The sequence below is a fragment of the Netta rufina genome, assembly GCF_964035555.1.
Source record: "Netta rufina genome assembly, chromosome: Z".
In the NCBI taxonomy this organism is placed as follows: Eukaryota; Metazoa; Chordata; class Aves; order Anseriformes; family Anatidae; genus Netta; species Netta rufina.
In genome coordinates, this window is record NC_140126.1 from 24134764 (window position 1) to 24161964 (window position 27201).

The following is a 27201-nucleotide window of genomic DNA, read 5'->3' on the forward strand; positions in this document are numbered from 1 at the left end:
ACTTTCCACACGTTGAGTCATCATTGATGGCATAAGACTTTAACCGGATTATGTGATATACATGCTTAGCTCACTGAAAGTGCTCTTACTGCTGTTATAATTTTTTAAAATACACTTTTTAAAAATAATCCAGCAAAGTAATAAAAGCATCCAATGTCCTACAGCACCTCGCCTCTTACAACATTAAACTGTGTTAGTTTATGTTAAGAGCATTGTGCCTACATAATTCTGGAAATTAATAAAGTGGACCACTCCACTGCTAATTTCACTTAACCTACAAGAGCAGTACTTTTAATTCTATTAGTCAGTTAACAATTTAGACAGCTGGTACTAAGCTTTTTTATACTTGAGGTTCTTGAACTAATTCTTTACATCTCTGCAAACTGACACATCAAGTTTCTCAGATTAAAAGAATTAAGTCAGAGAATTTCATTCATTTAAATGTGTCATTTACATCCTGTGTTTGTATCTAAAACATGGACTTTCTTTGGGGGTTTGCTGAAAACCACATTCTCAACTGATATAAAGGCAATCTAACTTCACTATCTTAACAACTAGAGAGCTCTTATGTGCTTTTACCTGTGGTTGCGGTCTTTGCTGACTTGGATGCTGTTGTATTTGCTGCATTCTTGGTGTCCTTATCTTTCTCTTCCACTCGGGACTTTACTTCTGGATTAGAGATATTTTTGGTTGCCTTCTCCACAGACTCCTTCTTTTTTGGAGAAGCTGTTTTGGAAGTTTTTTCCAAAGATTCTTTCACAGCTGGCTTTGGTGAAGCCACTTGTTTTGATTTACCATCACTTTTTTTAACAGGAGAAGATGACTTGGTCTTAGTACCTTGTTTTTTTGTTTTCGTCTTTTCCTTGAGGTCCTTCTTTAAAGGTTTACCCAGATTCTGGTCAACAGGCAAAGCCTCTGGATCAACCATGGAGACATCAGGGTGCCTAGGGGAAGGGCTGCGATCCTGCATCGGGACCGGCGGTGGGTCAATGTGTTTGTATGTAATTGTCTTGTCTGTTGGAATGGTTTCCGACTCATCTTCTGAGTCAATGTTAGCATCTGCAGTGATGGAAGGGCATTCCTCAGTCTCAGGGGGAACATCTGAATCCGTCTGAGATGGGGCAGACTCGCTCACTGAAGTGGGAGGTGTTTCATCACACTGCCGTCCCTGCTGCTTTCCCCCAGAGGGTGGCTGGGCTCCCCCAGACTGAGTTAATGGCTTTTCTTGATCTTGAGACTGCTCTTCACTTGCAAACCACTCAAGGGGATTAGGGTTGATAAATGAAGGTGAAAGTTCAGTTTTAGGATGCTTATATTCGCAGGAGGACACAAGGCATAAATCAACATCTTGACGAGATTCTGCTAATGATTTTCCTGGAGTAAAATGTGCACTTGCTTCATAGGAATAGCTGGTAGGTTCAGGTGACCTGGTGGCTTGCTCAGTTGAATCAAATGAATAATCTGTGGCTTCAGGTGAGCTGGTGGATTTTCCAGTTGTCTCGTAGGAGTAAGCTGTAGCCTCTGGTGACCTGGTGGTTCTCCCAGTTGTCTCATAGCAGTAGCCCATGGCTTCTGGTGACTTAGTGGTTTTCCCTGTTGCCTCAAATGAATAATCCATAGCGTCAAGTGATTTGGTAGCTTTCCCAATTCTCTCATAGGAATAATCTGTGACATCAAGTGATTTGGTGGTTTTCCCAATTATCTCATAGGAATAATCTGTGGCCTCAGGTGATCTGGTGGTTTTGCCTGTTGTCTCATAGGAATAATCTGTGTCCCCAGGTGACCTGGTGGTTTTTCCTGTCATATCATAGGAATAATCTGTTTCACCAGGTGACCTGGTGGCTTTCCCTGTCATCTCGTAGGAGTAATCTGTGGCCCCTGGTGACCTAGTGGTTTTCCCTGTCATCTCATAGGAGTAATCTGTGGCTTCAGGTGACCTAGAAGTTTTCCCTGTTGTCTCATAGGAATAATCTGTGGCTTCAGGTGATTTAGTAGATTTTCCAACTGCCTCATAGGAGTAGCTAATATCTTCTGGTGATTTAGCAGATTTTTCTGTGGCCTCATAAGAATAACTAAGTTCCTCTGGTGACCTGCTGCTTTTCTCTGAATCTTCTTTTTCTGGGCTGAATAAAGGTTCTGGGCTGTGCTTTTCTAGGGGTTCCTGTAATGCCACAGCCTGGTAACCAAAGGCTTTGTCAGAGGACACTTGCAATGACAATGAAGATGCATGACTAGCTGACACTGCTTCTGTGACTGCAGGAGGTGAATCTGGAAAACTAGGAGAGTATAGAGGAGAAGATTCCCTTGGACTTAATGGAGATAGATCAGACTTTGGTGACAGCTTTTCTCCTAGGCTCTGCACCTTTTCTGAGGTAAGAGAAGAATGAAGTGACATATCTCTGGGTGGAACAGCACCTGCAAATGTTTCCTCTGGCAGTGGAGAAGTTACCTGGGAAGGAGTATGAGCTGATGAACTTGAAGATGAAGCTTCAATTTGAGAAACTGAAATAATTTCTGAAATATCCTTCTCTTGAGAGTAAGATGTCTGCTCCACAGGCGAAATCTTCCGTGCAAAAGTAGGCTCCTGTATATCTGAAGGGCTATAATCTACTTCTGTTGGTCCATTTTCAGATATATGGTGTATACTAGTGCCTACAGGAGGATATTCAGGAGATTGCCTGCTGAAATCCATTGCTAAAGACTGCTCAGGGGATTCCTGACCAAATTCTACTGACATAGTTGACTGTTCAGGAGATCTGTGATCATGCACTGGGGTTCTTGATTTTGCAGTTTTAGGTGAGAAATCTGGTGGAGAAATTGACATAGGCCTTGGGCACTCCTCCTTAGATGGAGACATTTCTGTTTCCTGAAATGTTGTTGGTGTTTGTACAACTGACACTGAAAGGGAATCGTCAACTTCTGTTGAGTGGGGAGATCCAACCTCAGCATGCAAAGAGGGGGATACATCATCAGTAGTTGGTTCTGGAAATGAACTAGTAGCAACAGATGCTGTGGAGACAGAAGCTACTCCTTCAATATGGGAATACGTGTCTTCTGCTACGACCTCATCAACAGGAGTTGCAGACTTATCAGAAACAGTGCCTTCAGAAATTGACATTTTTGTGTCCTCTTTTAAGGAACCAAACTGACTGATATCTATTTGAGTAGGTGAGAGATCACCTGTCAACTTCCGCTCATCCAAGACCAGTGAAGACTGGGAGCTGCTGGGTTCTGTATCCTCCATTCTTCTCTCTAGACTGAAGCCTTCCTTAATTACCATAAACTCCATGCTTTTTTCATCTTGTTTTTCTTGGAAAAGCCCCACTGAGCTGGATTCAGAAGCTGGGCTCATTTGAACTGGTGATTTTTCTTTTTCAGGTTTCCCCTCAGAAGGACTTCCATAATCTCTGGTGGGAGACTTTATATCAGCACTCAAAAATGTATCATAAGTGGTCTCTGAACCTATCAGTGGTGGACTCCGCAGAGGTGAGAGAACCTTTTCAATAGGAGATTCTGAATCTGGCACAGGCTCATCCATTGGGCTTATTCTGGGTTTTGCAGACTCATCTTTGACTTCACTGAATTCAAAGCTAACTGGAGCTTCTGTTGACTTTTCACTTGTTTCAGAGGGAAGCTGACTGGATTTTTCATCAGTGGGAGACTGATAATAAGGTGTGTGGCCAGCACTACCAGCAGCAGACTGTGAGGGAGATGCTACTTCTAATGTTTTATCTTCAGGGCTTGCACAGTGCTCTTCAGCAACTTCTTGACGTACACTGGGCAATGCAGCAATGGGGGCAGGCTCAGCCAAGACCTTGATCTCATTAGGAATGAGTGAAAAGTTGACACTGCGTTCACCCAGTGGTGTTTTGGCAACTGGTGATGGAGGGGACAAACTATCAGCTGGACTCTTGGCTGGACTAAGTTTTCCAGAAACATCTTCTGGACAGGTTTCTTTGATTTCTAATTTGGCAGTGCCTTGGATTTCACTTTCTTTTTGCCGGTACACATCCTGGAACACGGATTTGCAGAATTTGTCTTCCTCTAATGAAGAAGGTGGTGAGATGGTAGAAGCTGAGGCATTATAGTCTTTACCTTCTGTGGCCTCTGTTTTGGATCCTTCTGATAATCCATTAAGAGCATCTGGAAGTGGAGAAAGTTTAGGCCTACCAAACTCTTGAGAGTATAGTGATGTCTCATACTTGGTAATATTCACATACTCCTGAGATGGTGACTCACTTTCCTCATTGTTAGTTTCATCACTCATAACATCCCGGGGTGTAGACATTTCATCCATTGGAGTCGGTTCACTAGATATTTCAATGGTAGACTGTGTATAACCCGAAGTAGCAGTGAATTCCTCAGGTTGATCTTCTCTATTTTCTTCATCAGAAACAGTGGCTTCACTTTCTGAACCACCAGGTAATGTCTCATCATGGATTGAAGAGGCTGGTTCAACTGCTGGAGACTGAGGCTCAGAGCGTTTTGTTGGTGTAATAATGAGTAGGCCATATTTATCTTCAACTTCACCAGCTTCTGCAGCTTTGTCTACCACAGCCATCACATAATCTTCTTCAGCTTCTATTTTTTCAGTCTCCTCTTCATCTCTGATGTCTTCTGCTTTGTCTTCTTCTTCTTCTTCAGTCTCTTCAGTTTCTGCCTTTTCTACTGCTTCTTCCCTGTCCTCCTCAGCCCGTTCATCTGATGCCTCATAATCTGCCTTTTCGATATATTTTTCATCTTTGATATTCGCATCTGTTTCGGCCATTATATCTTCTGCACTCTTACCCACTTTTCTTGCTTCTTCTATGTATGGTTTTGTGGTGTCAAGTGGTGTCTTTTCTTCCTCATCTTCACCTCGTTCTTCAGCTTCTTCTGTCTCTGCCTTCTCCTCATAATCTCCTGCTTCAGATGATTCTTCCAGGCCAGTTCCCTCATCTTCAAACTTTTCATTGTCATCAACCCTGTGCTTTTCCACAGGTTCCAGTTCTTCAGGTGTCTGTCCACACTCACCCTCAGCCTCTGTGGTAGTTATGCCTTCATCAGAGGACTCAGCAGGTCCTTCATTGTCTAATTTTTCCTTTTGGATATCAAAGGCCTCTTTTTGTTCTTTGCCGGAGAGCTTCAATTCATCCTCAATGAGTGCAACCTGAGGTTTTGTTGTTTTTATTGTTTCCACTTCTTCAGCTTTTAATTCTTCAAAATCCTTTGTTAAATCTTCTGGTGAAGACATAAGGGACCTCTCTGCCTCAAGTTCTTTTCCACTAGCTGTAATTTCTGCAGCTGCTACAGCAGCTACTGTTGTAGCAGCAGCTCCAACGGCTGCAAGGGCAGCTTGTGCTCCACTGACTTTGATCTCCTTCTTCACAGTCTTAATTTTTCCCTTTTCCTTTGGTTTTCCAGCAGGTACTGCTTCTTTTTTAGCAGGTTCCTCCTTCTTTTGTGGTTTAGGTTTTGCTGCTGGCTTTTTGGTTTCAGCTGAAGGAGTAGGTGTCTTCTTTGTTTCTTTAGGAACCTTTTTGATGTCCTTTTTGGCTTCTTTTTCTTCCTTCTTAACTTCTTTTTTCTCTTCTTTTTTAGCTTCTTTCTTCACTTCCTTTGGTGGAGCTTCTTTCTTCACTTCCTTCTTAATTTCCTTCTTCTCCTCCTTTTTCACCTCCTTTTTAACTTCTTTCTTGATCTCTTCTTTTTTGGGTTTTTCCTCTTTTTTGATGGGAGTTTTCTCCTCCTTTTTAGCAACCTCTTTCTTTGTTTTTTCTTTTTCCTCTTTCTTTTCTTCAGCTTTTGCTTTGACTTCCTTTTTCACTGGCTTCTCCTTTGTCACTTTTGGTTTTACATCTGTAGCTTGTTTTTCAGGAGTTTCAGATTTTAGTAATTGTTCTTCCTTACTTGTTATATCTTTTTCTGCCACTATAGGTTTGGCTTCTGGTTTTGCTGGTTTCTCTTTTTTAACTGGAACTTTTTCTTTGCTTTCTAATTTCTGAATCTTTTCTGGTGCTGGACTAGGCTTTGCAGGCTCTGGAGTTTCTTCTTTAGATTCTTTTCTGGCAGTCTTGCTTGGTGGTGTCTTTGCAGCAGGCTTGAGACTCTCCTTGCTGTCAGTTCGCTGTTTCAACTTTGCTTGTTTCACAGCTGGACTAGCAATGTTTCCAGTTAGGTCTTTTTGTGTAACCATTGGTTGTTTAAGGAAGTCCAAGTGTTTGAGCTTTTCTAGTCCTTCTAGAATATTATATTGGGTGCTGTTTCCAGGAAACAGAACTCGAATTATTTTTTCTGCAGGATTAGCTGGATGCCACACAATCAGGGATGAAACAGAAGTGAAATAGGATAATGGAATGTCTAGTTCTTGACCATTTGGTAGCAGAAATTCAGCTTTATCTCTGTTAGTACCACTCCACTGTTGCATAAAATATTGCATCTCTTTGCTACTTTTGACAGGATTAAGCACATACATCTCAAGTTTGCCAACTCCCATTTTCTGAAATAAAATAATGGGGTCAATGGTATTTCCCACATTTCTGAAAAGAGGTTCTGGTTTCATAGACAATTTATTTAAATACTGGAGTGTAAAGCAAGCTTCTTCGACACTTCTTTTAACTCTAATGTTAGGATCCAGATTCTTCAGGTTCTCAGGTACATTAAGGAATACAACTCCTAAATCAGGTGAGATCAGATTTTTCATCCAGTCACTGTTGGTAGTAGACCCTTGAGACTGCTCCTCTTCTAATTCAGCTATTTTTCTCTGAAGCATGCTATTGATTCCTGGCAGGTTATCATCTCCGATGTGAGTGAGTAGAATAGAATCTACCCTGTCCAAATGCCGGATAAGCTTCCAAAAGCAAGATTTTCTTTCAGATCCTCCATTGATAAGCATGTTGAATCCATTCACTGCAAACAATGCAGAGTCTCCTCTTCCACCCGGGAAAATATAACAGCAGGGTTTGGAGAGTTTCAAGAAGCCTCCTGAGGTTGGAGGTTCCAAAATGTCAAAGGGTGATGGCACTTCTACCGATTCTGACAGATACTCTGTAAATTCAGAAAGTCCTTCCATTTCAGGCAATATGGAAGATGAGTTGAGTTTAATGTTAATGAAGTCTTGAAGGTTGTGTCGGTCAAGATTAGAATTTTTCCAGTCCCCTTCCTCAGGGCAGAAAAGAGTTAAGCTGGCTTTGTTGGCAGGGTGTGTGGTGCTCAATAATTCACCAATCTAGGGTTGTGAAACAAAAAGACAAGAAGATAAACATAAATTAATTTTTAATGATAATTAATGACAGAACATGATATTATCTAATCAGATAAGACTTTTGTTAGACCTTCTTCACTGGTGAGTACCCATCCTGGAAGCCAAAGGAACTTATATACACTATTAGTTTACTGCTGTATTATTATTATTACTTTTAAATACAAAGGAACTGCTTACTCCTGATCCCTTCCTCTCTGCCCAAAAGAGGAAATTACCCCAAGGTTCTCCCTTCCTTCCTTCACCTTTTATAGGAGGACGGTAGAAGCTTTTATATTTAGAGGGAATGAGAGCTATGAGTTTAAAACTGTAAGCGCTGCCACTATCTCTGCCACTGGATCATGAGCCTCTGTGCTGCTCCAATCAATCTGGAAGAGCCATGCAAATACCTATGGGAAACAGCACATCCTCTGAACAGGCTGTACTGGGCTCATTTAGCAAGGTTTTGGTAGCAGGGTGCTGCAGGGGTGACCTCTGTAAGCAGAACCCAGCAGCTTCTCCCACGTCAGATCAGAGCCAGCTCGATCTGGTTCCAAGAAGGACCCACCACTGGCCAGAGCTAACACAATGAGTGATGCTGGTTGGGCCTCTGGGAAAGCAGATTGAAGAAAGGGAATAATGGTGTGCTACAGCAGCTGGGAGAGAAAGGAGTGAGATGCAGCCCTGCAGCCCCCAGGTGAATGCAGCAGGAGGGCAGGAGGTGCTGCAGGCAGGCAGCAGCAGTTCCCCTGCAGGCTGTGCAGGGAGAGGCCCCTGGTGGAGCAGGCTGTCCCCCTGCAGCCCATGGGTCCCCCATGGAGCAGATCTCCACGCTGCAGCCCCCCCATGGGTGGAGGAGCCCCCGGTGGAGCAGGTGGATGTGGCCTGGAGGAGGCTGCGGCCCATGGAGAGCCCCCGCAGGAGCAGGCCCCGGGCCGGAGCTGCAGCCCGTGGAGAGGAGCCCACGCAGGAGCAGGGGGTCTGGGGGGAGCCGCCGCCCACCCGTGGGGGACCCGTGCTGGAGCAGTTTGCTCCTGGGGGAAGGATGGACCCTGTGGTATAGAGCCGTGTGGCAGCAGTGCTTGGAGAGCTGCTGCCTGTGGGCAGCCCCCACAGGCTCAGCTTGTGAAGGACGGCGTCCCGTGGGAGGGACCCCACGCTGAAGCTGGGGAAGAGAGTGACCATGAAGGAACAGCAAAGATGAAGAATTATTGTAACCCCATTTCGCTATGCTGCTCAGGGGTAGGAGGTAGAAGAGATGGACGGGGCGAAGGTGTTCTTAGTTTGCTTTTAGTTCTCACTGCGCTAATCTGTTAGCAGTAGGCAATAATATTAATCTCCTTTATGCTGAGTCTGTTTTGCCCTTGACACTAATTGGTGATTGATCTCCCTGTCCTTATCTCAACCCATGAGCGTTTTTCATCATATTTTCTCCACCTGTTCTGTTGAGGAGGGGTAGTGAGAGAGCGGTGCTGAACTACCTATTGGTATTAAACCACCACATGCCATAGTATGAAAGGCTATTTTTCTGTTCCAGTCTGGTCTAAAAAACAACATTTAATTGTTCCAGACCAGTACACAAACAAACATGTAACACATTTTAAAGTATAAATGTGTAACATATTTTAAACCTTCTGCCAGTTAGAAAAACACAGCCCATCTCTATCCTATATGCTCTTAACAAAGAAAACACAAAATTATGTAAAACTCTTCTTTAAAGAAGTATTTCAGATATAAAACATCAGTGTAAAATATGCCCACACAGTATCATGGAAAATACCATCATCTTCTTTACAGAGACTCAACTGTCATTTAAGCTATAAGAACGGTTCCTATTATACTACAGCTGAACAATTTGAAAGTTTTGGACCACAAACTCAATCAGCAGAAGAAACAAATATATATAAATTAAAATGATGTTTGATTGCAGTGATCCCTGTGGGTCTCTGTGTGCTTATGTCTAACTTCCTTTCTTTGTGTTACATTATTTATTCTCAGCATTTACCAAAAATAAAACTCATCAAAGATGCAGTAGCTGTTATCCAAACAAAAATAATTCAACCAGTACCTAAATAAAGCAGAAAATAAATATTTTCTATCTTTCTTTGTCAGCCTTACATAGTACCTGAACCATTTGATAGGAGTCTAAAGAAATTTCATTTGTATGTCAGACATGGTTTTGTCTGAAAAAGAACAAAGAAAAAGGCAAAATAAAAGGTGTTAAGGTGGAAGAGGATAAGTGACAAGGAAAATAGGAGATCTATTCCTGCTGTTTATCACAGAAATAAGAGTGGCAGCAAAGACCACAACTCTGAAATGGATTTAGGATCTTCAGTATAGTCCTTATGCTGTCGCTCTAGTCAGGGTTGAAAACACATTATTAGGGAGAATTAGAAGTAGTAAAAGATCACTTCCTTTGGGCGAATAAATCAAAGCCCATGCACACAAGGTGATAACTTGTGTACAGACTGTTTCTCATGGAGGGCCAACTTTCTGGATAGACAGAAGATCATGTAGTAAGACAGTGAGCTAATGAATATACTGTCCCAAGGTTTGCAGTTAGTCCTGTCTAGTTTATATAATACCATATTTGGATTTCTGCTTCATACCACTAAATTCAATCTCTGTTTCCTCTTAAAAGCTGGCACACATAATGCACATACTGTTAAGCTATTGGTAGCACAGGCCAATGAAGAGTTGGAAAAAAAAAAATCCAGACATAGATCATATCTGTTAGGAACAGCAAGCTCAGGAATGCCCCAGTAAAAGCTTTAATGGATTTATATTTCTAATGATGACACAAAGGGCATTGACATCTTCACTGCTTACATGATTTGATAACACAAAAATGTAAATGCTTTTTCTTTCCTCTGGATTGAAGGTCAGTCTGCAAGCAAAGAAACCTATTTATGAACCTGGCCATCTTTAAAGCACTGGGATACCACTTTTGAAGAATCCTCAAGTTTTAAAGGTGTTGTAGCCATAGAAGGCAGACAGCACGGTGGCTGCTCAGAGAGCATACAACATTGCTTAATACCCTGGACCACAAAGGCAATAACAAAATGTTTTTCCTCTGATAGCTGTTGTTGCAGAGGTGGTGCAATAGGACATCTTCAATGCTCTGGCACAGGAGAAATTGAAAACAATGCTTTTAGGCATCGCCTGCAGAGAGGTCTTCAAGCTAGACATGGATTACTGAACTGGACTTCAAAAGAGTATCACCCTGGTGAAGGGAAATACTTCTTTATGTATTTGTAGGCACATACCATCACCATAGTTCAGGTTTGGTCCAGTGAAACAAAAGGGACGAAAACCAGAAACATGAACTTTGCATAATATTCATCAAACCTTATATGCTTATGGGTCGGGACAGCATAGAAATTCTTTCATTTAATCACTATTTGAAAAACCACTGCCCACTTTTTTTATAGCCTTTCTTTCTAACCTTGTTTCCAATTTGTAGACTCTCTGAAAATTTCCCATTGATGGCAGCATTGAAAAAATGTCACATTTGCAGGCTTCTGTATGGGAATCAGGTTCTTTCTTTGGGTTTCTGAAACGTGTAGAAGCAGTGAGAACCCAAGGCTCAGGGACAACAAGCCGGGTGCTAATGTTTTAAAAGAGTCGTGCTGGCTGATGAGCATGCTGCCACTAGCAGAGATGAGCCATGGGAACCTTCTTGGGGCCAAAGGAATATATCCCACATGCCCCACAGCAATCCCACACTGGCTCTAGTGTTTTGCCAGACATCACCACTCAGCTTTCCAGCCAACTGTTGTTGGCTTATTAACTGTAACAGTAGGATTTGCCACTGGTTTTGCATGTAGTTCATGCGTTCCTACTTAGCCAGAAGCACATGGAGCTCAGTCTCACAGTTCCACAGAAAAGTAACTCTGCAAACTGACTTTTAGGTGCCAGATGCACTTCAGAGAGCAGGAATCCGGTTCTGGAATTCCAGCAGGAATCCTTAACCCTACAGCCACATGCAGAACAAAGAGGCTTTGAGAACATGATCAAATCGATACAATAAGGTCATACCAGAGTTAAGGCAAACTCTGTTTTTTCAGCACTGAACTTTCAAATATCACTCCACTGAAATTCTCCTAATTACTTTTGGAAACTAAAATCCTATGGACATAGCCATATATTTTATCTAAATATATGATTTACACAGCAGCCAAATTAAGTGTGACAGCTTGTTTACTATGGGCTCCTGCCCTATGGGAGCTTTCAGACACAGCACATTAAGCAGGACAGCAAAATAACAAGCCATGAAACAAACAGCATTAAATATTGGTATGTCGTATACTTGTGTTTTTGGTGTATAAAGATCACAAAATTTACAGATTTCTCTGGCTGGATTGTAAACACTACGGTAAAGAAGCCAAGCGGGTAGGTGTTGCAAAATTCTCCAGCTGTTCCAACAGACAGTCTCTATCTTACTTAATGTCACCTACTGCTCAGCTGCCAACAGGGAAGAACCTTTGTCAAATTTGCCTGCTTTGTATGTGCACCTTAGATAAACAACCTGTACACTTCAGAAGCAACACTATCTCCTTCCATTGTTAAAAAGTTCACTGTTTTCCTGTTTCTCAAAGTTAAAACTTAATTCCCCAAATTAAAATGCAATTCTTTAGTTAAGCAACTCACGTTAAAAAAAAAAAAAAAAAAGTAAATTAAATAGATGTTTTTAAAGAAAGCATATGTTTTTAAAGAAAGAAGAGTAAAGAGCATCAGCATCAAGCTGCCAACTCTAAATTCAACCTAACACAGAAGGCTATTTTTGGTCTTCTAGAAACCTGTGCCATCACATGACAATAAATGGAAGTTACTTTTATGAACACACCTCTTGATCTGTGAAGATCTCAATGAAGTTCTGGAAGGAGAAGGACCCTGACTGAAGAATGAGTTCTCCAGTGTTTTCAAAGCACTGTCCAGTTAGTACAAGGAGCTTGTGTCTTGCAGCATCTGTGATCATTAAACGCACCTAGAATGACAGAGAGAAACAGCAATAATGGGAGTTACCATGTGTTTCTACATTCCTATGAGAATGAGCAGTTTACCTTGCTTAATTTAAAACATATTTTGCAGCAGAGTCTCACAGTACTGGTGAAAAATCATCAAGTTATAATTCTGCTAACAAAAAGAAACAAACTAACAAAAAGAAATTCTGTAGCAAAAAGAAACAAAGGAGGCACAAGAACTGATTAGGGAGAAGGCCTGATAAATAAGTCAAAGTAAAGACATGGAAAAAAAAATCAAGGAGCAGAAGAGAATAAAATTGGAATGACAAGAAATATTTTCAATGAACAAATATATTCCTTGTATAGCTCTTGGCAAGTTTTAATAGCAGTATATCAGGACAAATTTGGTCAACTGTGCCTCGTTTTCTAATAAGGGACAACTACACGTATCAGACTCAGTTTTTGGAAGGCCATCCTATTTATTTATTTATTTATTTATTTATTTCCCCTGTATACAACATAACTTGCCATTCAGTTGAAAAAATATCACTGAAAAGTAACAGTCACAAATCACAATTCTGCTTCACCAAAATCATAAACTTCACCATCAGGCACTCAGCTACAGTCATATGCACCATTTACTCCTCATGATGTCACTAACTATGGGCTTTTTATAGTGTGCCTGTGAAAGATCTTATTTCATATACATTAGTAAATTATGTAGATGCCTGATGGCTTAAAGGAGCTTGCTATTCCGAAATAACTTTCTTCTGCATTTTGAAATAACTACTTTGAAGTAGATTCTCATTACTTTGCTTGACCCTCACAACAGCTACTAATAATTCCCGTTTCTACCTCAGGGAGAGATTTAATTGTATCCTAAGAAATATTCATACGTTCACTATCATTCTGTTGGCTGATAACTTAAATTGAAGAATAAGTGTAAATAAAACCTTCATAAAATTCTGTGCTGTTGAGTAAACCTTTTGCTAATATTTCAAAAAAAGTTTTGTTTTGTTTTGTTTTGTTTTGTTTTGTTTTCCCAGAACCAGTAAATCAACTCAGATTAAGGTAAGGCTTGCATTTCAAGTGTGGTAATTCCTCTGTTCAAGAAGAATTACGTTAAAACAGAGTAGTGATTCCAGAACAGTGCTATCCAAACTAAACTAAATGAGAAGAGTCCGTCTGGAACAACTCCACATGTAGATATTGCATCCAAACACTATCTCCATGGAGATGACATAATCACCTCAGCACTCCTAGCAAGTCATTCTTTCAAATTTATATATTGATCGTTAAGCAATCAATTGTTCTAAATAATTCCCTCTCACGCCAGGGAAGCTGAGCCAGAAAGGCTTGACCTAAATCTCTGCTGAGCTCATGTTTTCAGTACAATTAGAAAAGAGTCAGTGAAGAGCTTGTAGCTGCAAGAAGATGCCAACTCTATGACATCTTCATTGTTATTTTATTAAATAAGTGCCCTTGACTTTAAACAGCAGTAAGGTCCTTTAATTAAGCACAAAAGTAATGCTGGCTTGTCACTAATTGCACTTAGGTGATTATAAATTCAACAATATCCTTGATGGTTAGAGTCTATCTATTTCAGATAAGAATAGAGATAAATGCAGTGGTCTGTCTGATGTGTGTCTTGAAACCCCATCTGTTCCAGTGGCATTAAAACTATAAAAAAAGATGGTTTCCTCTGCTGTCTTTTCTCTCATTGCTGGCAGCAGCTCTGGGCAGTCTGCCAACTTATGTATAAACTTACTAGGTTTTCCAAAAGCAAAATTATTTCCTGATTTATGAATCACTGATATGCAACTGTCACATAATTCCCCTTTAACTTATTTTATTAATCTATGGTTCTGCAGAATAAATAGATTCTGCAGAGCTAGAAAACTATGGCAGGGGAAAAAAAAGGTAAATATATGGTTGCAGATTGTAGAGGGTAACATATTATACACATGAAAGAACTTCCAGAGACACATAAATTCTGTGTCTGGCTATAATCAAAGCATTCTGAGGGACTATCAGAATTTTGTCTTCTGATTTCAAGACCACTACATCTAAGAAGAAACATTGCAAGGCGATAAATTCTGTTCAACTTTACCCTTGGTTGAAGTCCCAAATTGTTTGAAGATAGCAAACAGCAAGACTCAGCCAAAACTTGGTAACTTATTACATACACAATTGGAAGAGTATTATGGCAATGGAGTGGAGTCTTCTTAAAAACTAAGTAACTGTTAATAAGGTTTTCAGAAATTTGTTTTCTTAGGGGATATGTGGTCTGTCTCCTTTTGGACTTCTCTCTTTTGGGAAGGATTTGGCAGCTGACAGAACATGATAGGAGCTTTGGGCAGAACCATGTGCAAACTACCACAAATATGGCTGTTACCAGCCAGTTAAAAATTAATAATAATAATAATTGTTCTAACAATTGTTTTTCCTGAACTGATAGACTCAATTTCATCTTCTAATGAAGTCAAAGCTCCATGGTATATCACTGTCTCCTCAATTGCAACATGGGAAACTACTGATACTTGAAGCTAAGTTTTCTACTTGCCATACAAGCCACATCTCATCTAACCTCCAATTTAATTCTCCTAGTTCTTTCTTATCGTTTTTCTGGCTTTTGTCCAGTGAGGATCTTGCTTAGTCAGCCAAGGTAAAGATTAACTTCTAACTTCTGGCTGTGACCAGTTTGGCAAGATGAAAGCAAAGTAAAGATTGCCTCCCACAGCCTAGTGAAAGGAAGTTGGCAGTAACCTAGACAAACATCTTCCAGAGCCAAAGGAGTAAAGCCAGAGTTCAGAAGTCATTAATTGGCCTCAGACAATGTTCTTCCTTGTGGTCATCCATCAAATGAAGACAAGAAACAGCAATAGAAACAGCATTTCCTTGCTTTTGGCAGTTTCTTCTGCTCTCCAGCCCCCTCACACACACTTTAAAGCTTTTTATTTTTACTCTGAAAGCCTGAATGTATTAAAGACAACCTTAAGAGCTGCTGCCCTGCTGCCCTCCTTGTTTCTTTCCAGTCATCTCTAATGAATGCAAGAGATTTTCACAAATAGTTTTTCAGTCAATGAGCTGCTGTTAACTAAGGTGGATTAGTTATTCAAAATAAAATAAAATGAAACTTTACAAGTTTCATTTGCTTCAGTGTGTTTCTTCCTGTTGGTGTTTAACATCCTTTTGTGTTGGTAAAAATTAGATTTTTCAAATAAAGTATTGCAAGTAAAACCACTTCATTTCCCCACAGAAATTGTACCATGTCAGTGCTCCCCAGCACCAGCTAGCAATGCAATTATCCCTATTTTTTAAACCTTCAGTCTCAGTATCTAAATTTCTCAATTTTCTCTTTGAACTATGTGCTCAGTTCTTCAACTCTACTGATTTCATGAGGAACTGGTGCTTTCCAGAGTCCAGTGATTATGTTACATGTTTTTTTCGAGGACAAATCACATAGATCAAACTAGAGTCACCATCACACAGCAGTTTTCCTCAAAGACCTGAATTTTTTTTTTATCAGGGTACCAGTTGCTCTTCAGGCACTTTTTCATGTGTAAAATAGACATCTAGGGGTACCAACAATGGAAGAGTCAAAGAAAAGCAGATGGATGCGGTTCTATCACTGCCTCCATTTCATCAAGAAGGGAAATTGTGAATTATGAGGAAAGGATTGCTACATTCAGAGATCTGCTTCTGTTTACACTTTTGGCAGTTTACCAGGAGTCTGAGAAACTAGTAAGAAAATCAATGGATGGTTGATAATGTTGATATTTACTACTAAGATATGCTTTCAGGCACAATCAGGACCTTCTCTCATTCTGTCCACTTAATGGAGCTTTAGTAATACATCCAGTGAAATATTTCTGTGTGACTTACCTCAGTGCTAACTGCTTCATCCGAGGGATTGATCAGGACTACAGTTTCTAAGATGTCACTTCTGTGGTGAAGAATTTTCTGACCTGAAACACAGAGAGGGAAAAAAAAAAAAAAAAAAAAAAGAAATTAAATCAAACCAGTTGTGCAACATGGTTTAAACCAATGCTTTTCATGAGCTAGCTATGTGTCCCACTGTGCAGCAGCTCCCTGGTTCACCACAGCCGCACACAATGGCCACAGCAGCCAATGCATTGGCTCATGTTTTCAGAAACATCAAATGCCATGAGGGTCTGTATGCCAAAAACGGGAGAAATTCAAGGTAATGGAAATAAACTGCCAATAGCTGCAAGTTCTGTGCCTTCCCTTCCTGTTACTCATATTGGTCTCACTGAGCTGGTGTGATCACGGACCAGGGTAACTGCTACCAGCTGAGCACCTGGCCCTGTATTTCTGTGGACATATCTACACCATGGATAGAGCAGAGACTACACAGTTCTCTAGTATGACCAGGTGATTTTAAATGAGCTTTCTCATATCAGCAGCTTAGCTGCAGCAGTAGGGAAGTCAGCAAGGGCTGCAAACTTCCCCTGTATAAGAAGCAAAGTGAATACTTTTGCTATACATCGGTACTGCCTGTCAAGCACGGTTTGTGAGATGGGCAGAGGAGCCCAGGGGTTGTCCCCACTCCACACCACTAGAAGCACACTCACTGTGGCAGTGTTCTAGAGCCAGGCAGCATCCCACATAGATCCCAGGTCCCCAGCCACACCAAAACAACCAGGTTAATTAAAGCTAGGACAGAAGTCCTCTTCCAGCCTTCCCCTAATATCGACTAATACCAGGACACTGTGAAAAATTCCCTTTCAGGACAGTCTGACACTTGCCCTGCTGCCCTGCCATACTGCTTCACCTCCCTCCCATTTGCAAAAACTGTAACAAGCAATGTTAGGCAACAAGAGTGAACAGACGTGCAAAATACAGCTAGCTCCTGAATGAGTAATGTCTGGGCAGTTTTGGTGCAGCCTCACAGCCTGCTGGCTTTCATACTCAGTAGTTAGTCTGTCTGTGTATTTAATAGTGATATTCATCTGACTGAGAGTGGATGCCAGAAAAACACAACAGGACTCTTGACATTTTTTTTTTCTTATGGTAATTGGCAAATGCTTATCAGCATCTCTTTCTGTGAGAACTGCAGAGAGATTAATTAGCAGCTGTATTGTCATTCAGAAATGTGGACTGGTAATTAGACCAAAACCAGAATAGCTTTCCTTTCCAAGAAAACTGCTTGGTATAATATTAATTAATTAAAATAATTAATTGTACTCAGAAGGATGTAGGGGGGAAACAAAATAAGTCACCTATTTGCCAACTTAGAAAAACTCCCCTGTAAAGAGACTTAAAATAACAAGGCCCAGAACCGTGATTGTGAAAAGAGCTCTGCATTCCTGAAAATACAAGAGCACCATCAAGGCAGTCTGAGAGGGTGGGTTGCCAGCCTTTCCCACACAGCCCCTGGCCCTGCCTTCACCCATCCTGCACCCGCCTCCTCCTCACCTCTCAATTTGATGCATCTTCTGCTGTTGCTCTGGGGAAGCTCTGCATTCATAAATGTAAGAGCTTGTAATCAAAAGAGAAAATAAAGGAGAAGGAGAAAAACAAACTAAAAAACCTCAAGAATGCTCTCAGTTAAAATGTGAGATGAGGTTGTTGTTTGTTGTTTTGTGTGTGACAATACCTGGAGACTTGTGGATAATAATCAAATCAAGTTAAAGTTGTTTTCATAACACCTATTCTTGGTGCACTAATTTGCAAGAAGGAGAGACTGCATATGACAAAAATGGAGGACGGCAAGTCTCCCTCTGCAGCATCCAGTTCTGGCATTAGCCTCTGTAATTCAGTTTATTTTAATAGCTCTACTTCCTTGCCTAATAAGAATGCATACATGAGGTTGCATTCAGTAAAGCATCCAGATGGCTCTGTTACCACAGACTCCTTCAGAAGATGCCCTATGATCAGATATTTTAGTTATTCTGCAGGCTTCCATCAAATGAAGAGATTAAGCAGCGTATTGAATCTAGTCTTTAGTGCTGGGAAGGAAATGAAAGAAACTGTCACCCTTGAGTTGCCACGGAAATTTCTCATGTAATAGTGGGTGACACAGAACACATACTTTGCTTCAGGCCAAACTAAGCCTCATCTGTGATTAGATGTTAACACATTAAACGTAGCCATGAAGGAAATGCATTCAGCCACATGCGAAGTTAGACAAAGATGCATGGTGTCCACCCGACTCAAAGCACCAACTTTGGACCTCACTGATGCTACTTCAAGTCATCTCTGTAGCTGAGATGGATTTGACCAGATTGAGCCCCAATTCTCCCTGAGTGGCACTGATGGAGGTAATGTACAACCTACACCCCCATCGTGCAGACGTCCAGCTCCAGTGGCTGCATGGTTCCACACAACTTGAGATTGATTTCCAGAGGCAAGTGTGGTGGTCTGCACCATATACACATGCCTATTTGGAGCTGCAACTGGAGCTGTGACTGCCCCCTCTTTAGATCCTCCATGTGTATGTGTGTTACTGCTAACCACACAGGCTGGGGACCAAGCACTGGCAGGGTGCAAGACACTACAGGGGCTTCCCTCATATAAAATTCTAGAGTGGGCTCTATTGTTATTAACCATAAAATGATCCTATGCCATTGCTTGAATAATAAAAAGTACATCCTTTATGGATGTGACAATTTTGTAAGAGTAACACAGGATTGCTGCTGTGGTTGCTACTTAGAGATGCTTGGCTGTGATGAAGGAAAGTCTCCCAGGGAGACAGTTTTACCAAAGAGAAATTAAATGTCGCAGAGCAGGAGAAGAAAGTAGCATGACCATTTCACAGGCTGGCTAGAAACTGTGACTTCTTAGAGAAACTTCGGGTCTTCTACACACATCGCCAATGCTCCTACTCCATCTGTAGGAGCATTGGCGATGTGTGTAGAAGACCCGAAGTTTCTCTAAATTAACTCTACTGGATTTTTACAGCCTATCTCTACACATTTAATGGAATGTTTTTATGATACGACAGAGGAAGAAAGGAAGAAATTTCTAGGATGCACAGCAGCAATTGGGTGGCTATATTTTACCCAAATTTAGTTTCAGAAAGGCAAGTCAAAGTCTTATCTAACAACTTCAGGAAATAAATATTAAATATTAATTCTGTTTGGAAGAAATCTAAGTATTTTTTCATTCCCAATTTTATGAAGTAAAGCTTCAAATTTAAACCAGTTATGAATAGTCATGGCAGTTGTCTGATCCAGAATCAGTCCAACAGAGAGAAGTAGACTGCATGTGATAGTTGTTTAAAGGGTGATTTCCACCATCATTCCAGTTCCTATGGCCATAGGATCCCATTGACCAAGCGTTGATGACAGATATCCTAGGATTATTGAGACTGGTATTGCCAGTAACATTGAAAAGTGACTGAAGATGTTTCTAACTTATTCAGTTGGTCTTTTCAGGCCAACCAAGCACCATGATCATGGGACACACTTCTAATGGTAACTATACTGCAGTTAATTTTGTGCAAGCACAAAATGTAAGTGAATGGAAAGGGAAGGCAAGCAAGACCTGTTTTATTTTTTTTTTAACCAAGAACCACTACACACTCTTTACTCTGCCTGTGCAACACCAGCCCATGGGGATGCATGCTATAGGCAACAAGATGTTCAACAGAAGAGTTTCCAGCAGCCCTTCCCACCACCTAGTCTGAAAACCAGCACTCCCTCACTCCCCATCAATGCCATTTCCACACAAATTACATTCAGAACAGCCCATCCATAGAGGAAGCAGGAAAATATTTTCTGTCATGTTTCTGGCAGGGACGGTGATGGGAGAGCACCTTTTCTCTGAAGATGATGACTGTTTGGCAGCTGAGCTGACATTCAAACACAACCCTTTATTAAAGTTTAACATTTTTTAACATTTTTTTTTCTATGTCACTGTATAACAAACAAACAAAAAAACAAAAACATACACACACACAAACACTAAAGTATTGTCTCTCTATCAAAAGACGTTACCACCATGTTCTGCCAGTCACCATGCTGGGTGACATTAGCAGTTTGTGGGTATTACAGATGTAGTCTCCCCTTAAAAACTTTAGTGGCTTTATGCCTATGAAAAGCGAGAGCTGGACGACTGAAAAATATTACCAGCTATGGATTTCATACATGTGAGTGCACAGGGCTTGGCGGCAGTGGGATGGTCTGAACCACTGAAGGTCAAGGCACGGGCAAGACAGACACTGTTTTGTATTTAATTATTTTGATAAAACAAAATACACCTTTAGCAGAAAAAGAAGTAATAGTCTGAGGCATACAAGATGTCAGATAGAGCACAGTATGTGAGTTGCTAGGACTCCAGAAAAGTACTGGGGTACATCAGCCACTATGCTAGAAAGCAATAAGTGATGTTTAAGAATCATCACATTGGTTTCAGCTTTACCATGCCTGATGAAATGTATTGGAAAGTTATCATATCCTTTGCATGTAATCAATTTAAAATAATAAATTCCTTTTGGGCTTCTTCCCTAGCAAACAATAGTGCAATAGCCCTTACCTTTTAGATAACTTCAAACTGCTACCTGTTTCACCCTATTTTTTCAGTAGGGATTTCAAAAAGATCATGGTAACCTTGTGGTCAGCATGGTTGCTTTGTGCTACCAATAGGGTATTCTGAGTTCTGGATGACTGCTCAGCTATTTTTTAAACTAACAGAATAAATCTGTTCTTTTTCTCTTTTTCTTATTTTCAACACAAAGATCATCAGTCATAAATCATCAAATAACACCATAATTGTGATCAGCCCCTAAACTTCCCCACTGTCAGTCTGGAGGCACTACATTGCAACAATTCCAGACCAAGGGGGAATGATCAAGGTCCTCCTTTACAGCAGATTATCTGTTATCTAAAGATATCTTGCATATATGACATGCAGAATTCCATCCCCTTTACCTTCTCCAATGAAATGGGGTCACCAGAGGCTTTAACTTTTTCTGGCCTGAACTGCAAACTAAATAAATAGGTAAATTTACAGCATTAAGTCAAGTAGAGGGTTTTACAGAGCTGCCAAAACAAATTCTGATGATTTAAAAATTTAGAGTTCCTTATCTACAACTGAGATTTGCAGACTTGTTAAAGAAATGGCCACATAATGTTAAGTCACTAGACAGTGGGAGAAGAACTTCAGAAAGCCCCTTCAAGGCATGCTCTGAGATACCTGCAGGTGATGCAGGGTGTTGCACAGACTGAAGAGTCAGTCTTACAACTAGCTGACATGATGGGGTGTACATTTACACCTAACTGCATAACTGCATTTACATCAGAGAAGATAGATTCACTACCTCCAGGGCTCATTGTGACCCAATGACTTCTTACATTTTAGCTGGGTGCAAGGAAGGAATAATATCTTAAATATATATATATATATATATATATATTATTTTATTTTTTCCCAGCAAGAACTCTTATAGATATATAGGAACATCACAATACTTTACACATTTCTGAGTGAAAATAAAATGCATAGTGGCTAGGATGCTGAGTCGGCGTGACAGCTGTGAACTAAAAGTCAGCTCTACTAACATTGCTGAACCCTCTGACAGTGACAAAGATTTGGAAGAGTGACACTGACTGAAGTGTTCCTCTTTTCCTTGTAATTGCTTAAACCTGTTTGCCCTGAACATAATGGTTAGTTCAGATTCAAATCAAACACAACATACTTTCTAATAGAGAATTATGCATCATCTCTGCAGAGTTAGATTATCTCTTGCATCTGATCTGCTGGACTATAAACTCTGCTGTGCCTTGTGAGAAGTGTAAATCCCTGCTTTACCTTCTGCTTCTGAATACAAATGGAATTCATATTCAAGTTTCATATGGTTCAGCTGCAGCCTGGTGATAGTTTAAGGTCTTTCCTACTCACACTTGCCTTGCAACTACAAGTCCTGAGAGGTGATGTCCTACAGCATATTGTATTTTAAGATATTTAAACTAATTTTTATTTAATGAAATAAGACAAGTTGGATATAATTGCATGTTAGTTCTTGGATAACTCCTTATTTATCAGGTTTAATATGAGCTTATACTTCGAGATAGTAACAGATCCCTGAAAATATATGGCTAGACAGAAGATGATGATGCAGCCTGAAAAGAAACTGCATAATTCAGCCCCCAATTACTCTACACAAAGCCAGTCCATTATTCTTGCTCAGTACTCTTGAGCAGCAGTCAGGGAAAGCAAGCCAACCCCTTTACATGATTATTCATATCTGGGTTCATATCTTCTACCTGTAATGCTTGCAGACTTGAGCTGAGCTGTACTAGGAGATGCTATAAGTGCTGCCCCCCTATCAAGCAACACAGGGGGCTCCACAGTTCACATTGAAATCTGAAGTGAATTCAATGCATTAAATCACATTTTCACATACCCTGTTATCAACAGACTAATTGTATCAACTTTACACAATAAATATCAATTTCTTGCACCCTTTGCCAACTTCATGTGACATCCAATTTGCTGTCAAACTACAGCCATTCATCAAGCAGAAGCAAATTGCTGGTCTTTCTCTTCCATCTGGTACTCTCAGGAGCAAATTATTACCCTCAGCTATCATCACTCACCGTCAGAAACAGCAATTTTCACATAATTCTTCATGTTTTACAATTTCAGGGCACTAAGGATGACTGCTAAAGTGCTAAAAATTTCTTTTGAATAAAGATATATTACAAAAAGTACTCTGAAAAAACTTGAAGCAAACCAGTCTAAAGTACAACAAATAAAAGTTTATGTATTACATTTTAAATGCCTACAAACCTGGTGGTTTTTTTGTTTTGTTTTGTTTTGTTTTGTTTGTTTGTTTGTTTGTTTGTTTTGTTTGTTTTTTGTTTTGTTTTGACAAAAAAAGAGATATACCTTAGAAACCAAACCAAGCCACCTAGAGTTTTCATTATTGATTTCACTGAGGCGATGGACAGGAGTGAAACTTAAGCATGGCTGAAGACCTCAATAAAATCACTGCCAAAGAGAATGAAAATACACTTCCTGTTTATATAATGCACTTGCAATTGTAATGGATTCCAACGATCCAGATAAATGGGTTCACACTTGACTTTGCTAAAGGAAAAATATAACCAGTAGTCAGTCAGTGGCACCAATACATTCAATGAATTCACCTGCAAGTTACTGTTGTCATCATTAAAATTTGCTACCAACAGGCAAAAATACAAGCCTCTTCTTGAAGAAAGCAGCATTTCCTTGCCAATTTTAATCAACAGCTAAAGAACACCAAACTATTTTGAGAAGCAATTGAAGAAAAAGGTGTTCTGTGGGTGCGTACTGCATAAACAATTTCCAAGGTCATATAGAAACAGAAACCTGAATCTTTAGAAGTCAGGCAGAGTGCCTTAGCTACACAATCCTTTTGGTTCTGCTGGGTAGATCAGTATGTTGTGCATTATAAAATACTGAATACTTAAAAAGCTATGCATAATGGATTACTTTTTAGAAGATCTCCTTAAGTCACTGTTAACTACTGTCCGTGGATGAAATTCTTCCATAAACCCTTTGCCAGGCTATTAAGATATTTAACAAATAAGACCTTCAGCACTCCAGACACTGAAACTCTAGCTACAAATGGCAACAGAAAACTGAAACCAGCACCCACTGAAGTTAGGGAGAGATTTGGCCAGGCCTATCAAGCAAATGAATTTAATCTTCTCCTCTCCTAGAATTTGTACCTCATAAACTTGATACAGGTAGGCAAATGTGAGATTCTCTGTAAGCAGTGGTCTTGAGTTACACATTTCCATTACAAGTAATAATCTTAAAATGCTGTTAACAGCTAGTGAGGAAGTTAATGGCATCCATGCTGTGGTCAGCCCTGTATAATAACATAGACTGTAATCCTTTCATTGCTTCATACTAATCTCTCTCCTTCTTTTAAATCCCAAATGCATAGAAAATGGCAAAGGCAGCTCTAAGATATGCTGCAAAATTGATCCATGGATCTGGAGTTTTAGTTGTCAGCTGTACAGTGCATTACCCTGGTACTGCATAGAAATTGGCAGCCAACACACAACGCGATGGGAGACTGCAGTGATGCAGAGCTGACTCATCAGTCCTGAAGGTCACCGAAAGTCCTCATCTGAGCCTGCATTTGGAAGCATTACTAATCAGGGAAAAGAAAAGAGAACTGTACAAAATCAGGCCTCTTCTGGAAATGATCTCTTCTGTCTACAAGGAAATTTCTTCTTCTAAAACCAGAAAGTATCTTGGACCCAGAAACCAAAATAATCACAAGCAGAACAGTCCATTCCCCAGTAGAATTGCTTCTGCAATAGTCACAACAATGTGATTTTTGACTTTGCTGACTTATTCAGAAAAAGAAACTCTCTTCCACATCCCAGCTTGGAGTAACTGTCAAATAAACAAACAAAATCTTGTTTGGAAGATTCTCCCCCAATATCTCTGTGTCTCATTATCTCACACTCCAGAGTTTCTCAAGCAACACCCTATATCATAATACGGGATGGTTAGAAGCATGTGTGTTCTTTTGTTATAATGAGTGCCCAGTACGCTCATAGCATTACAAGCTAAACCATTTACTGGGCTGTTAAAGACGTTAAGCAAATTCATGTGTCAAAGGGAAAATGCTTGGGACTATTTCCAAGGGCTGTTTTTTATGCAAAAGAAACATCAGATTAATTTTAACAACTTCTTCCAATAAAGAATGATTATGCCAATTTGCATTAAACAACATGGCGTCTAACACAAATACAAATGAACAAGGAAAATTGCCACTGAGCTCAATGATGACTGGAAGAGTTTCTCTAATTATAACTGTCTACTGCTAAAAATAAGACAGAAAACATCAGCATTATGTTTCACCTTAATAGAACTTAAGCAACTAGACAAGATTCTCCTATATTGAAAAACAAAAGAAAACAAAAATTGTTACATGTATTTTACTTCCCTTCCAATGCAGCTATTGCTAAAACCTTCTAACATCCTTTCAGTTTTACCTCCCTGTGCTGCAGTGCCTGTCTGAGTCATTCTGCCTTTACCTTTCTGACTACTGGGGAAGTTTCCCAAGAGTTTTCCTTTTCCCTGCAGCACTTTGTGCTGATGCATGCTTGCACTTCACAGCAAATTCCAGCTTTGTGTGGAAGACAGCACAGTAAACATCAGGGAAAAACACGTAATGCAAAATGTGCAGCAAAGGGTTGAATACCGAAATGAGCATTTCAGAAAAAAAAATAATGTCAGAAATCTACCATTTCCCTTCCCAGCCATCTCTACCCGAATGCATTTTTAGTCTCCTTTCCTTCAGTGAGAAGCCTCTGGATTTTGATAATTTCAGAAGGTCTCTGTTAATGTTACCAAATTGCTTTAGCTTACTTACTAATGGCCTTTCATCACTGTGGCAGCTGAAGCCAAACCCAAAGCTCCAATTAAAACCCTCTGGGGGATATTTCTGGTCTTAGGGTCATTACTGCAAATGCAACTTATTTTTAAGTTCATCTGCCATCTCTGAAAATCAGAAAAGTCTTAATACAACCAGTAGGGGTTTCACACATGGGGAATCCGTTATCTCCCTCAAGCAGATTTTCTTTGACATATATTTATTTAAAAACAAACAAACAAACAAACAAACAAAGTTTCTCAGTTCATATATAATTTCTATCCTTCCTCCTACTTCAGTTCAGAGAATAATTTCATTGGTTTGGCAGTCCATGTATAATGAATGACAGATCTGTTCACAGGCACTAAGGGCTGTTGAAGCAAGCCTTGCACTCAAGATCAGACACTTAAATTTCAGCATAAAAAATTATTTATGGTTGAATCTTCCTTTAGCCTGAAAATCAATAAGTTTTCTTGGGTAACAACCAGACAAACAAACAAAAAACAATGGTTTGCAATGTACCCTTGATACTTGTAATGTAACATTTATTACATAAATTAAAGATCCCAGGCTGTTAACCAAAATACCTCCTTAAACATGATTAACCTAATGATGCACTTTGAAAGAAATTATGTTTTGGTGAAGTTGTTTCACAAGTAGCATCACAGCTTTTTTGCTGTTTCCTAAACAATTCATACAATCATAATATCTATGTTAAGCAAAAATTTGTATTTTTTAAAAACTTGCTTTTACTTTTATAACCATTAGAAACTTCTAATTTTTTCAAACATATATTGTTACTATCAACTAAATTACCAGCTGTGGAATATCTCTGAGCCTCTGCAACCACAGTAAAACCTAACAAGATACATTGTTTCTAAGCCTTTAATAAGAATTTGGTTTAGTCTTTTCCCGCAGCAACCATCCACGGGACATCTTGCCCAAAGCTATTATTTTGCTTTATATAGCAAGGAAACAAAATCAATCGATCAATTAAACAACATCAAAACAACAAAAACGCCATGAAGATTAACAGTGCTATTAGTGTTATTAATCAGTTTCTGAACTTCAATTCACTGTCACATTTTAGCAACACAAGCTTTCCGGGTCTGAAAGCAGAGATCAACTGCTCTACACAAAGGCAGAGATCTTCCTCTTCCAGACAAGAAACTTGCTTGAAAGCCTCAAAACTCTTTCATCTGCTGTCTCTTGATTGGATGTGTGCAATTTTCTTTGGTTTTATACAAACTGCAAATGTAATATGAAATAAAGTGCCTCCAAGTACAATACAGGCAAGTGCTATTAATTAATCCCAAGATTTCATATAAAAGTAAATGAGAAAGCATATCTACCAGCAACACGTTTCAGCACAAAGTGGACCTTCTTTTTGCTTTAATTTCTGGAAACAATGCTTAAAGTAGTCTTTGTCCTTAAGTTTTCCTATGATATGTTTAAGTACAACCAATAGATTACAACAGTAATCAACAGTAGTATAAAACTGAGAAAATCAAAATTCAATCCTGTAATTAGAACGTCATAAACAAGGATGGAAGGGGAAAAAAGGCAATATATTCAATAAATACAAAACCATATCCAAATATTATCATATCCAAATAAAAGTCAGTGTCTTTTAGTACCTAAAATCTAAATTTTCACAAAGCAATTACACTAATCAC

General features: G+C 39.8%; 1 protein-coding gene across 3 annotated transcripts in view; it reads right to left on the reverse strand.

The window, feature by feature from the left end:
* The window catches only part of MAP1B (microtubule associated protein 1B), a gene marked incomplete at both ends in the record, with an annotated part of 65710 nt that overhangs the window by 2578 nt on the left and 35931 nt on the right, over positions 1-27201 (reverse strand). The window contains 4 exons of one of the 3 annotated variants that reach the window (XM_084304835.1): positions 580-1784; positions 1887-7207; positions 12066-12206; positions 16069-16151. In XM_084304835.1, coding sequence (XP_084160961.1) covers positions 580-1784; positions 1887-7207; positions 12066-12206; positions 16069-16151 — 6750 coding nt within the window. Of the gene's footprint in view, positions 1-579; positions 7208-12065; positions 12207-16068; positions 16152-27201 lie in introns of all 3 variants that reach the window. The other 2 variants (XM_084304836.1, XM_084304834.1) reach the window with 2 other exon arrangements.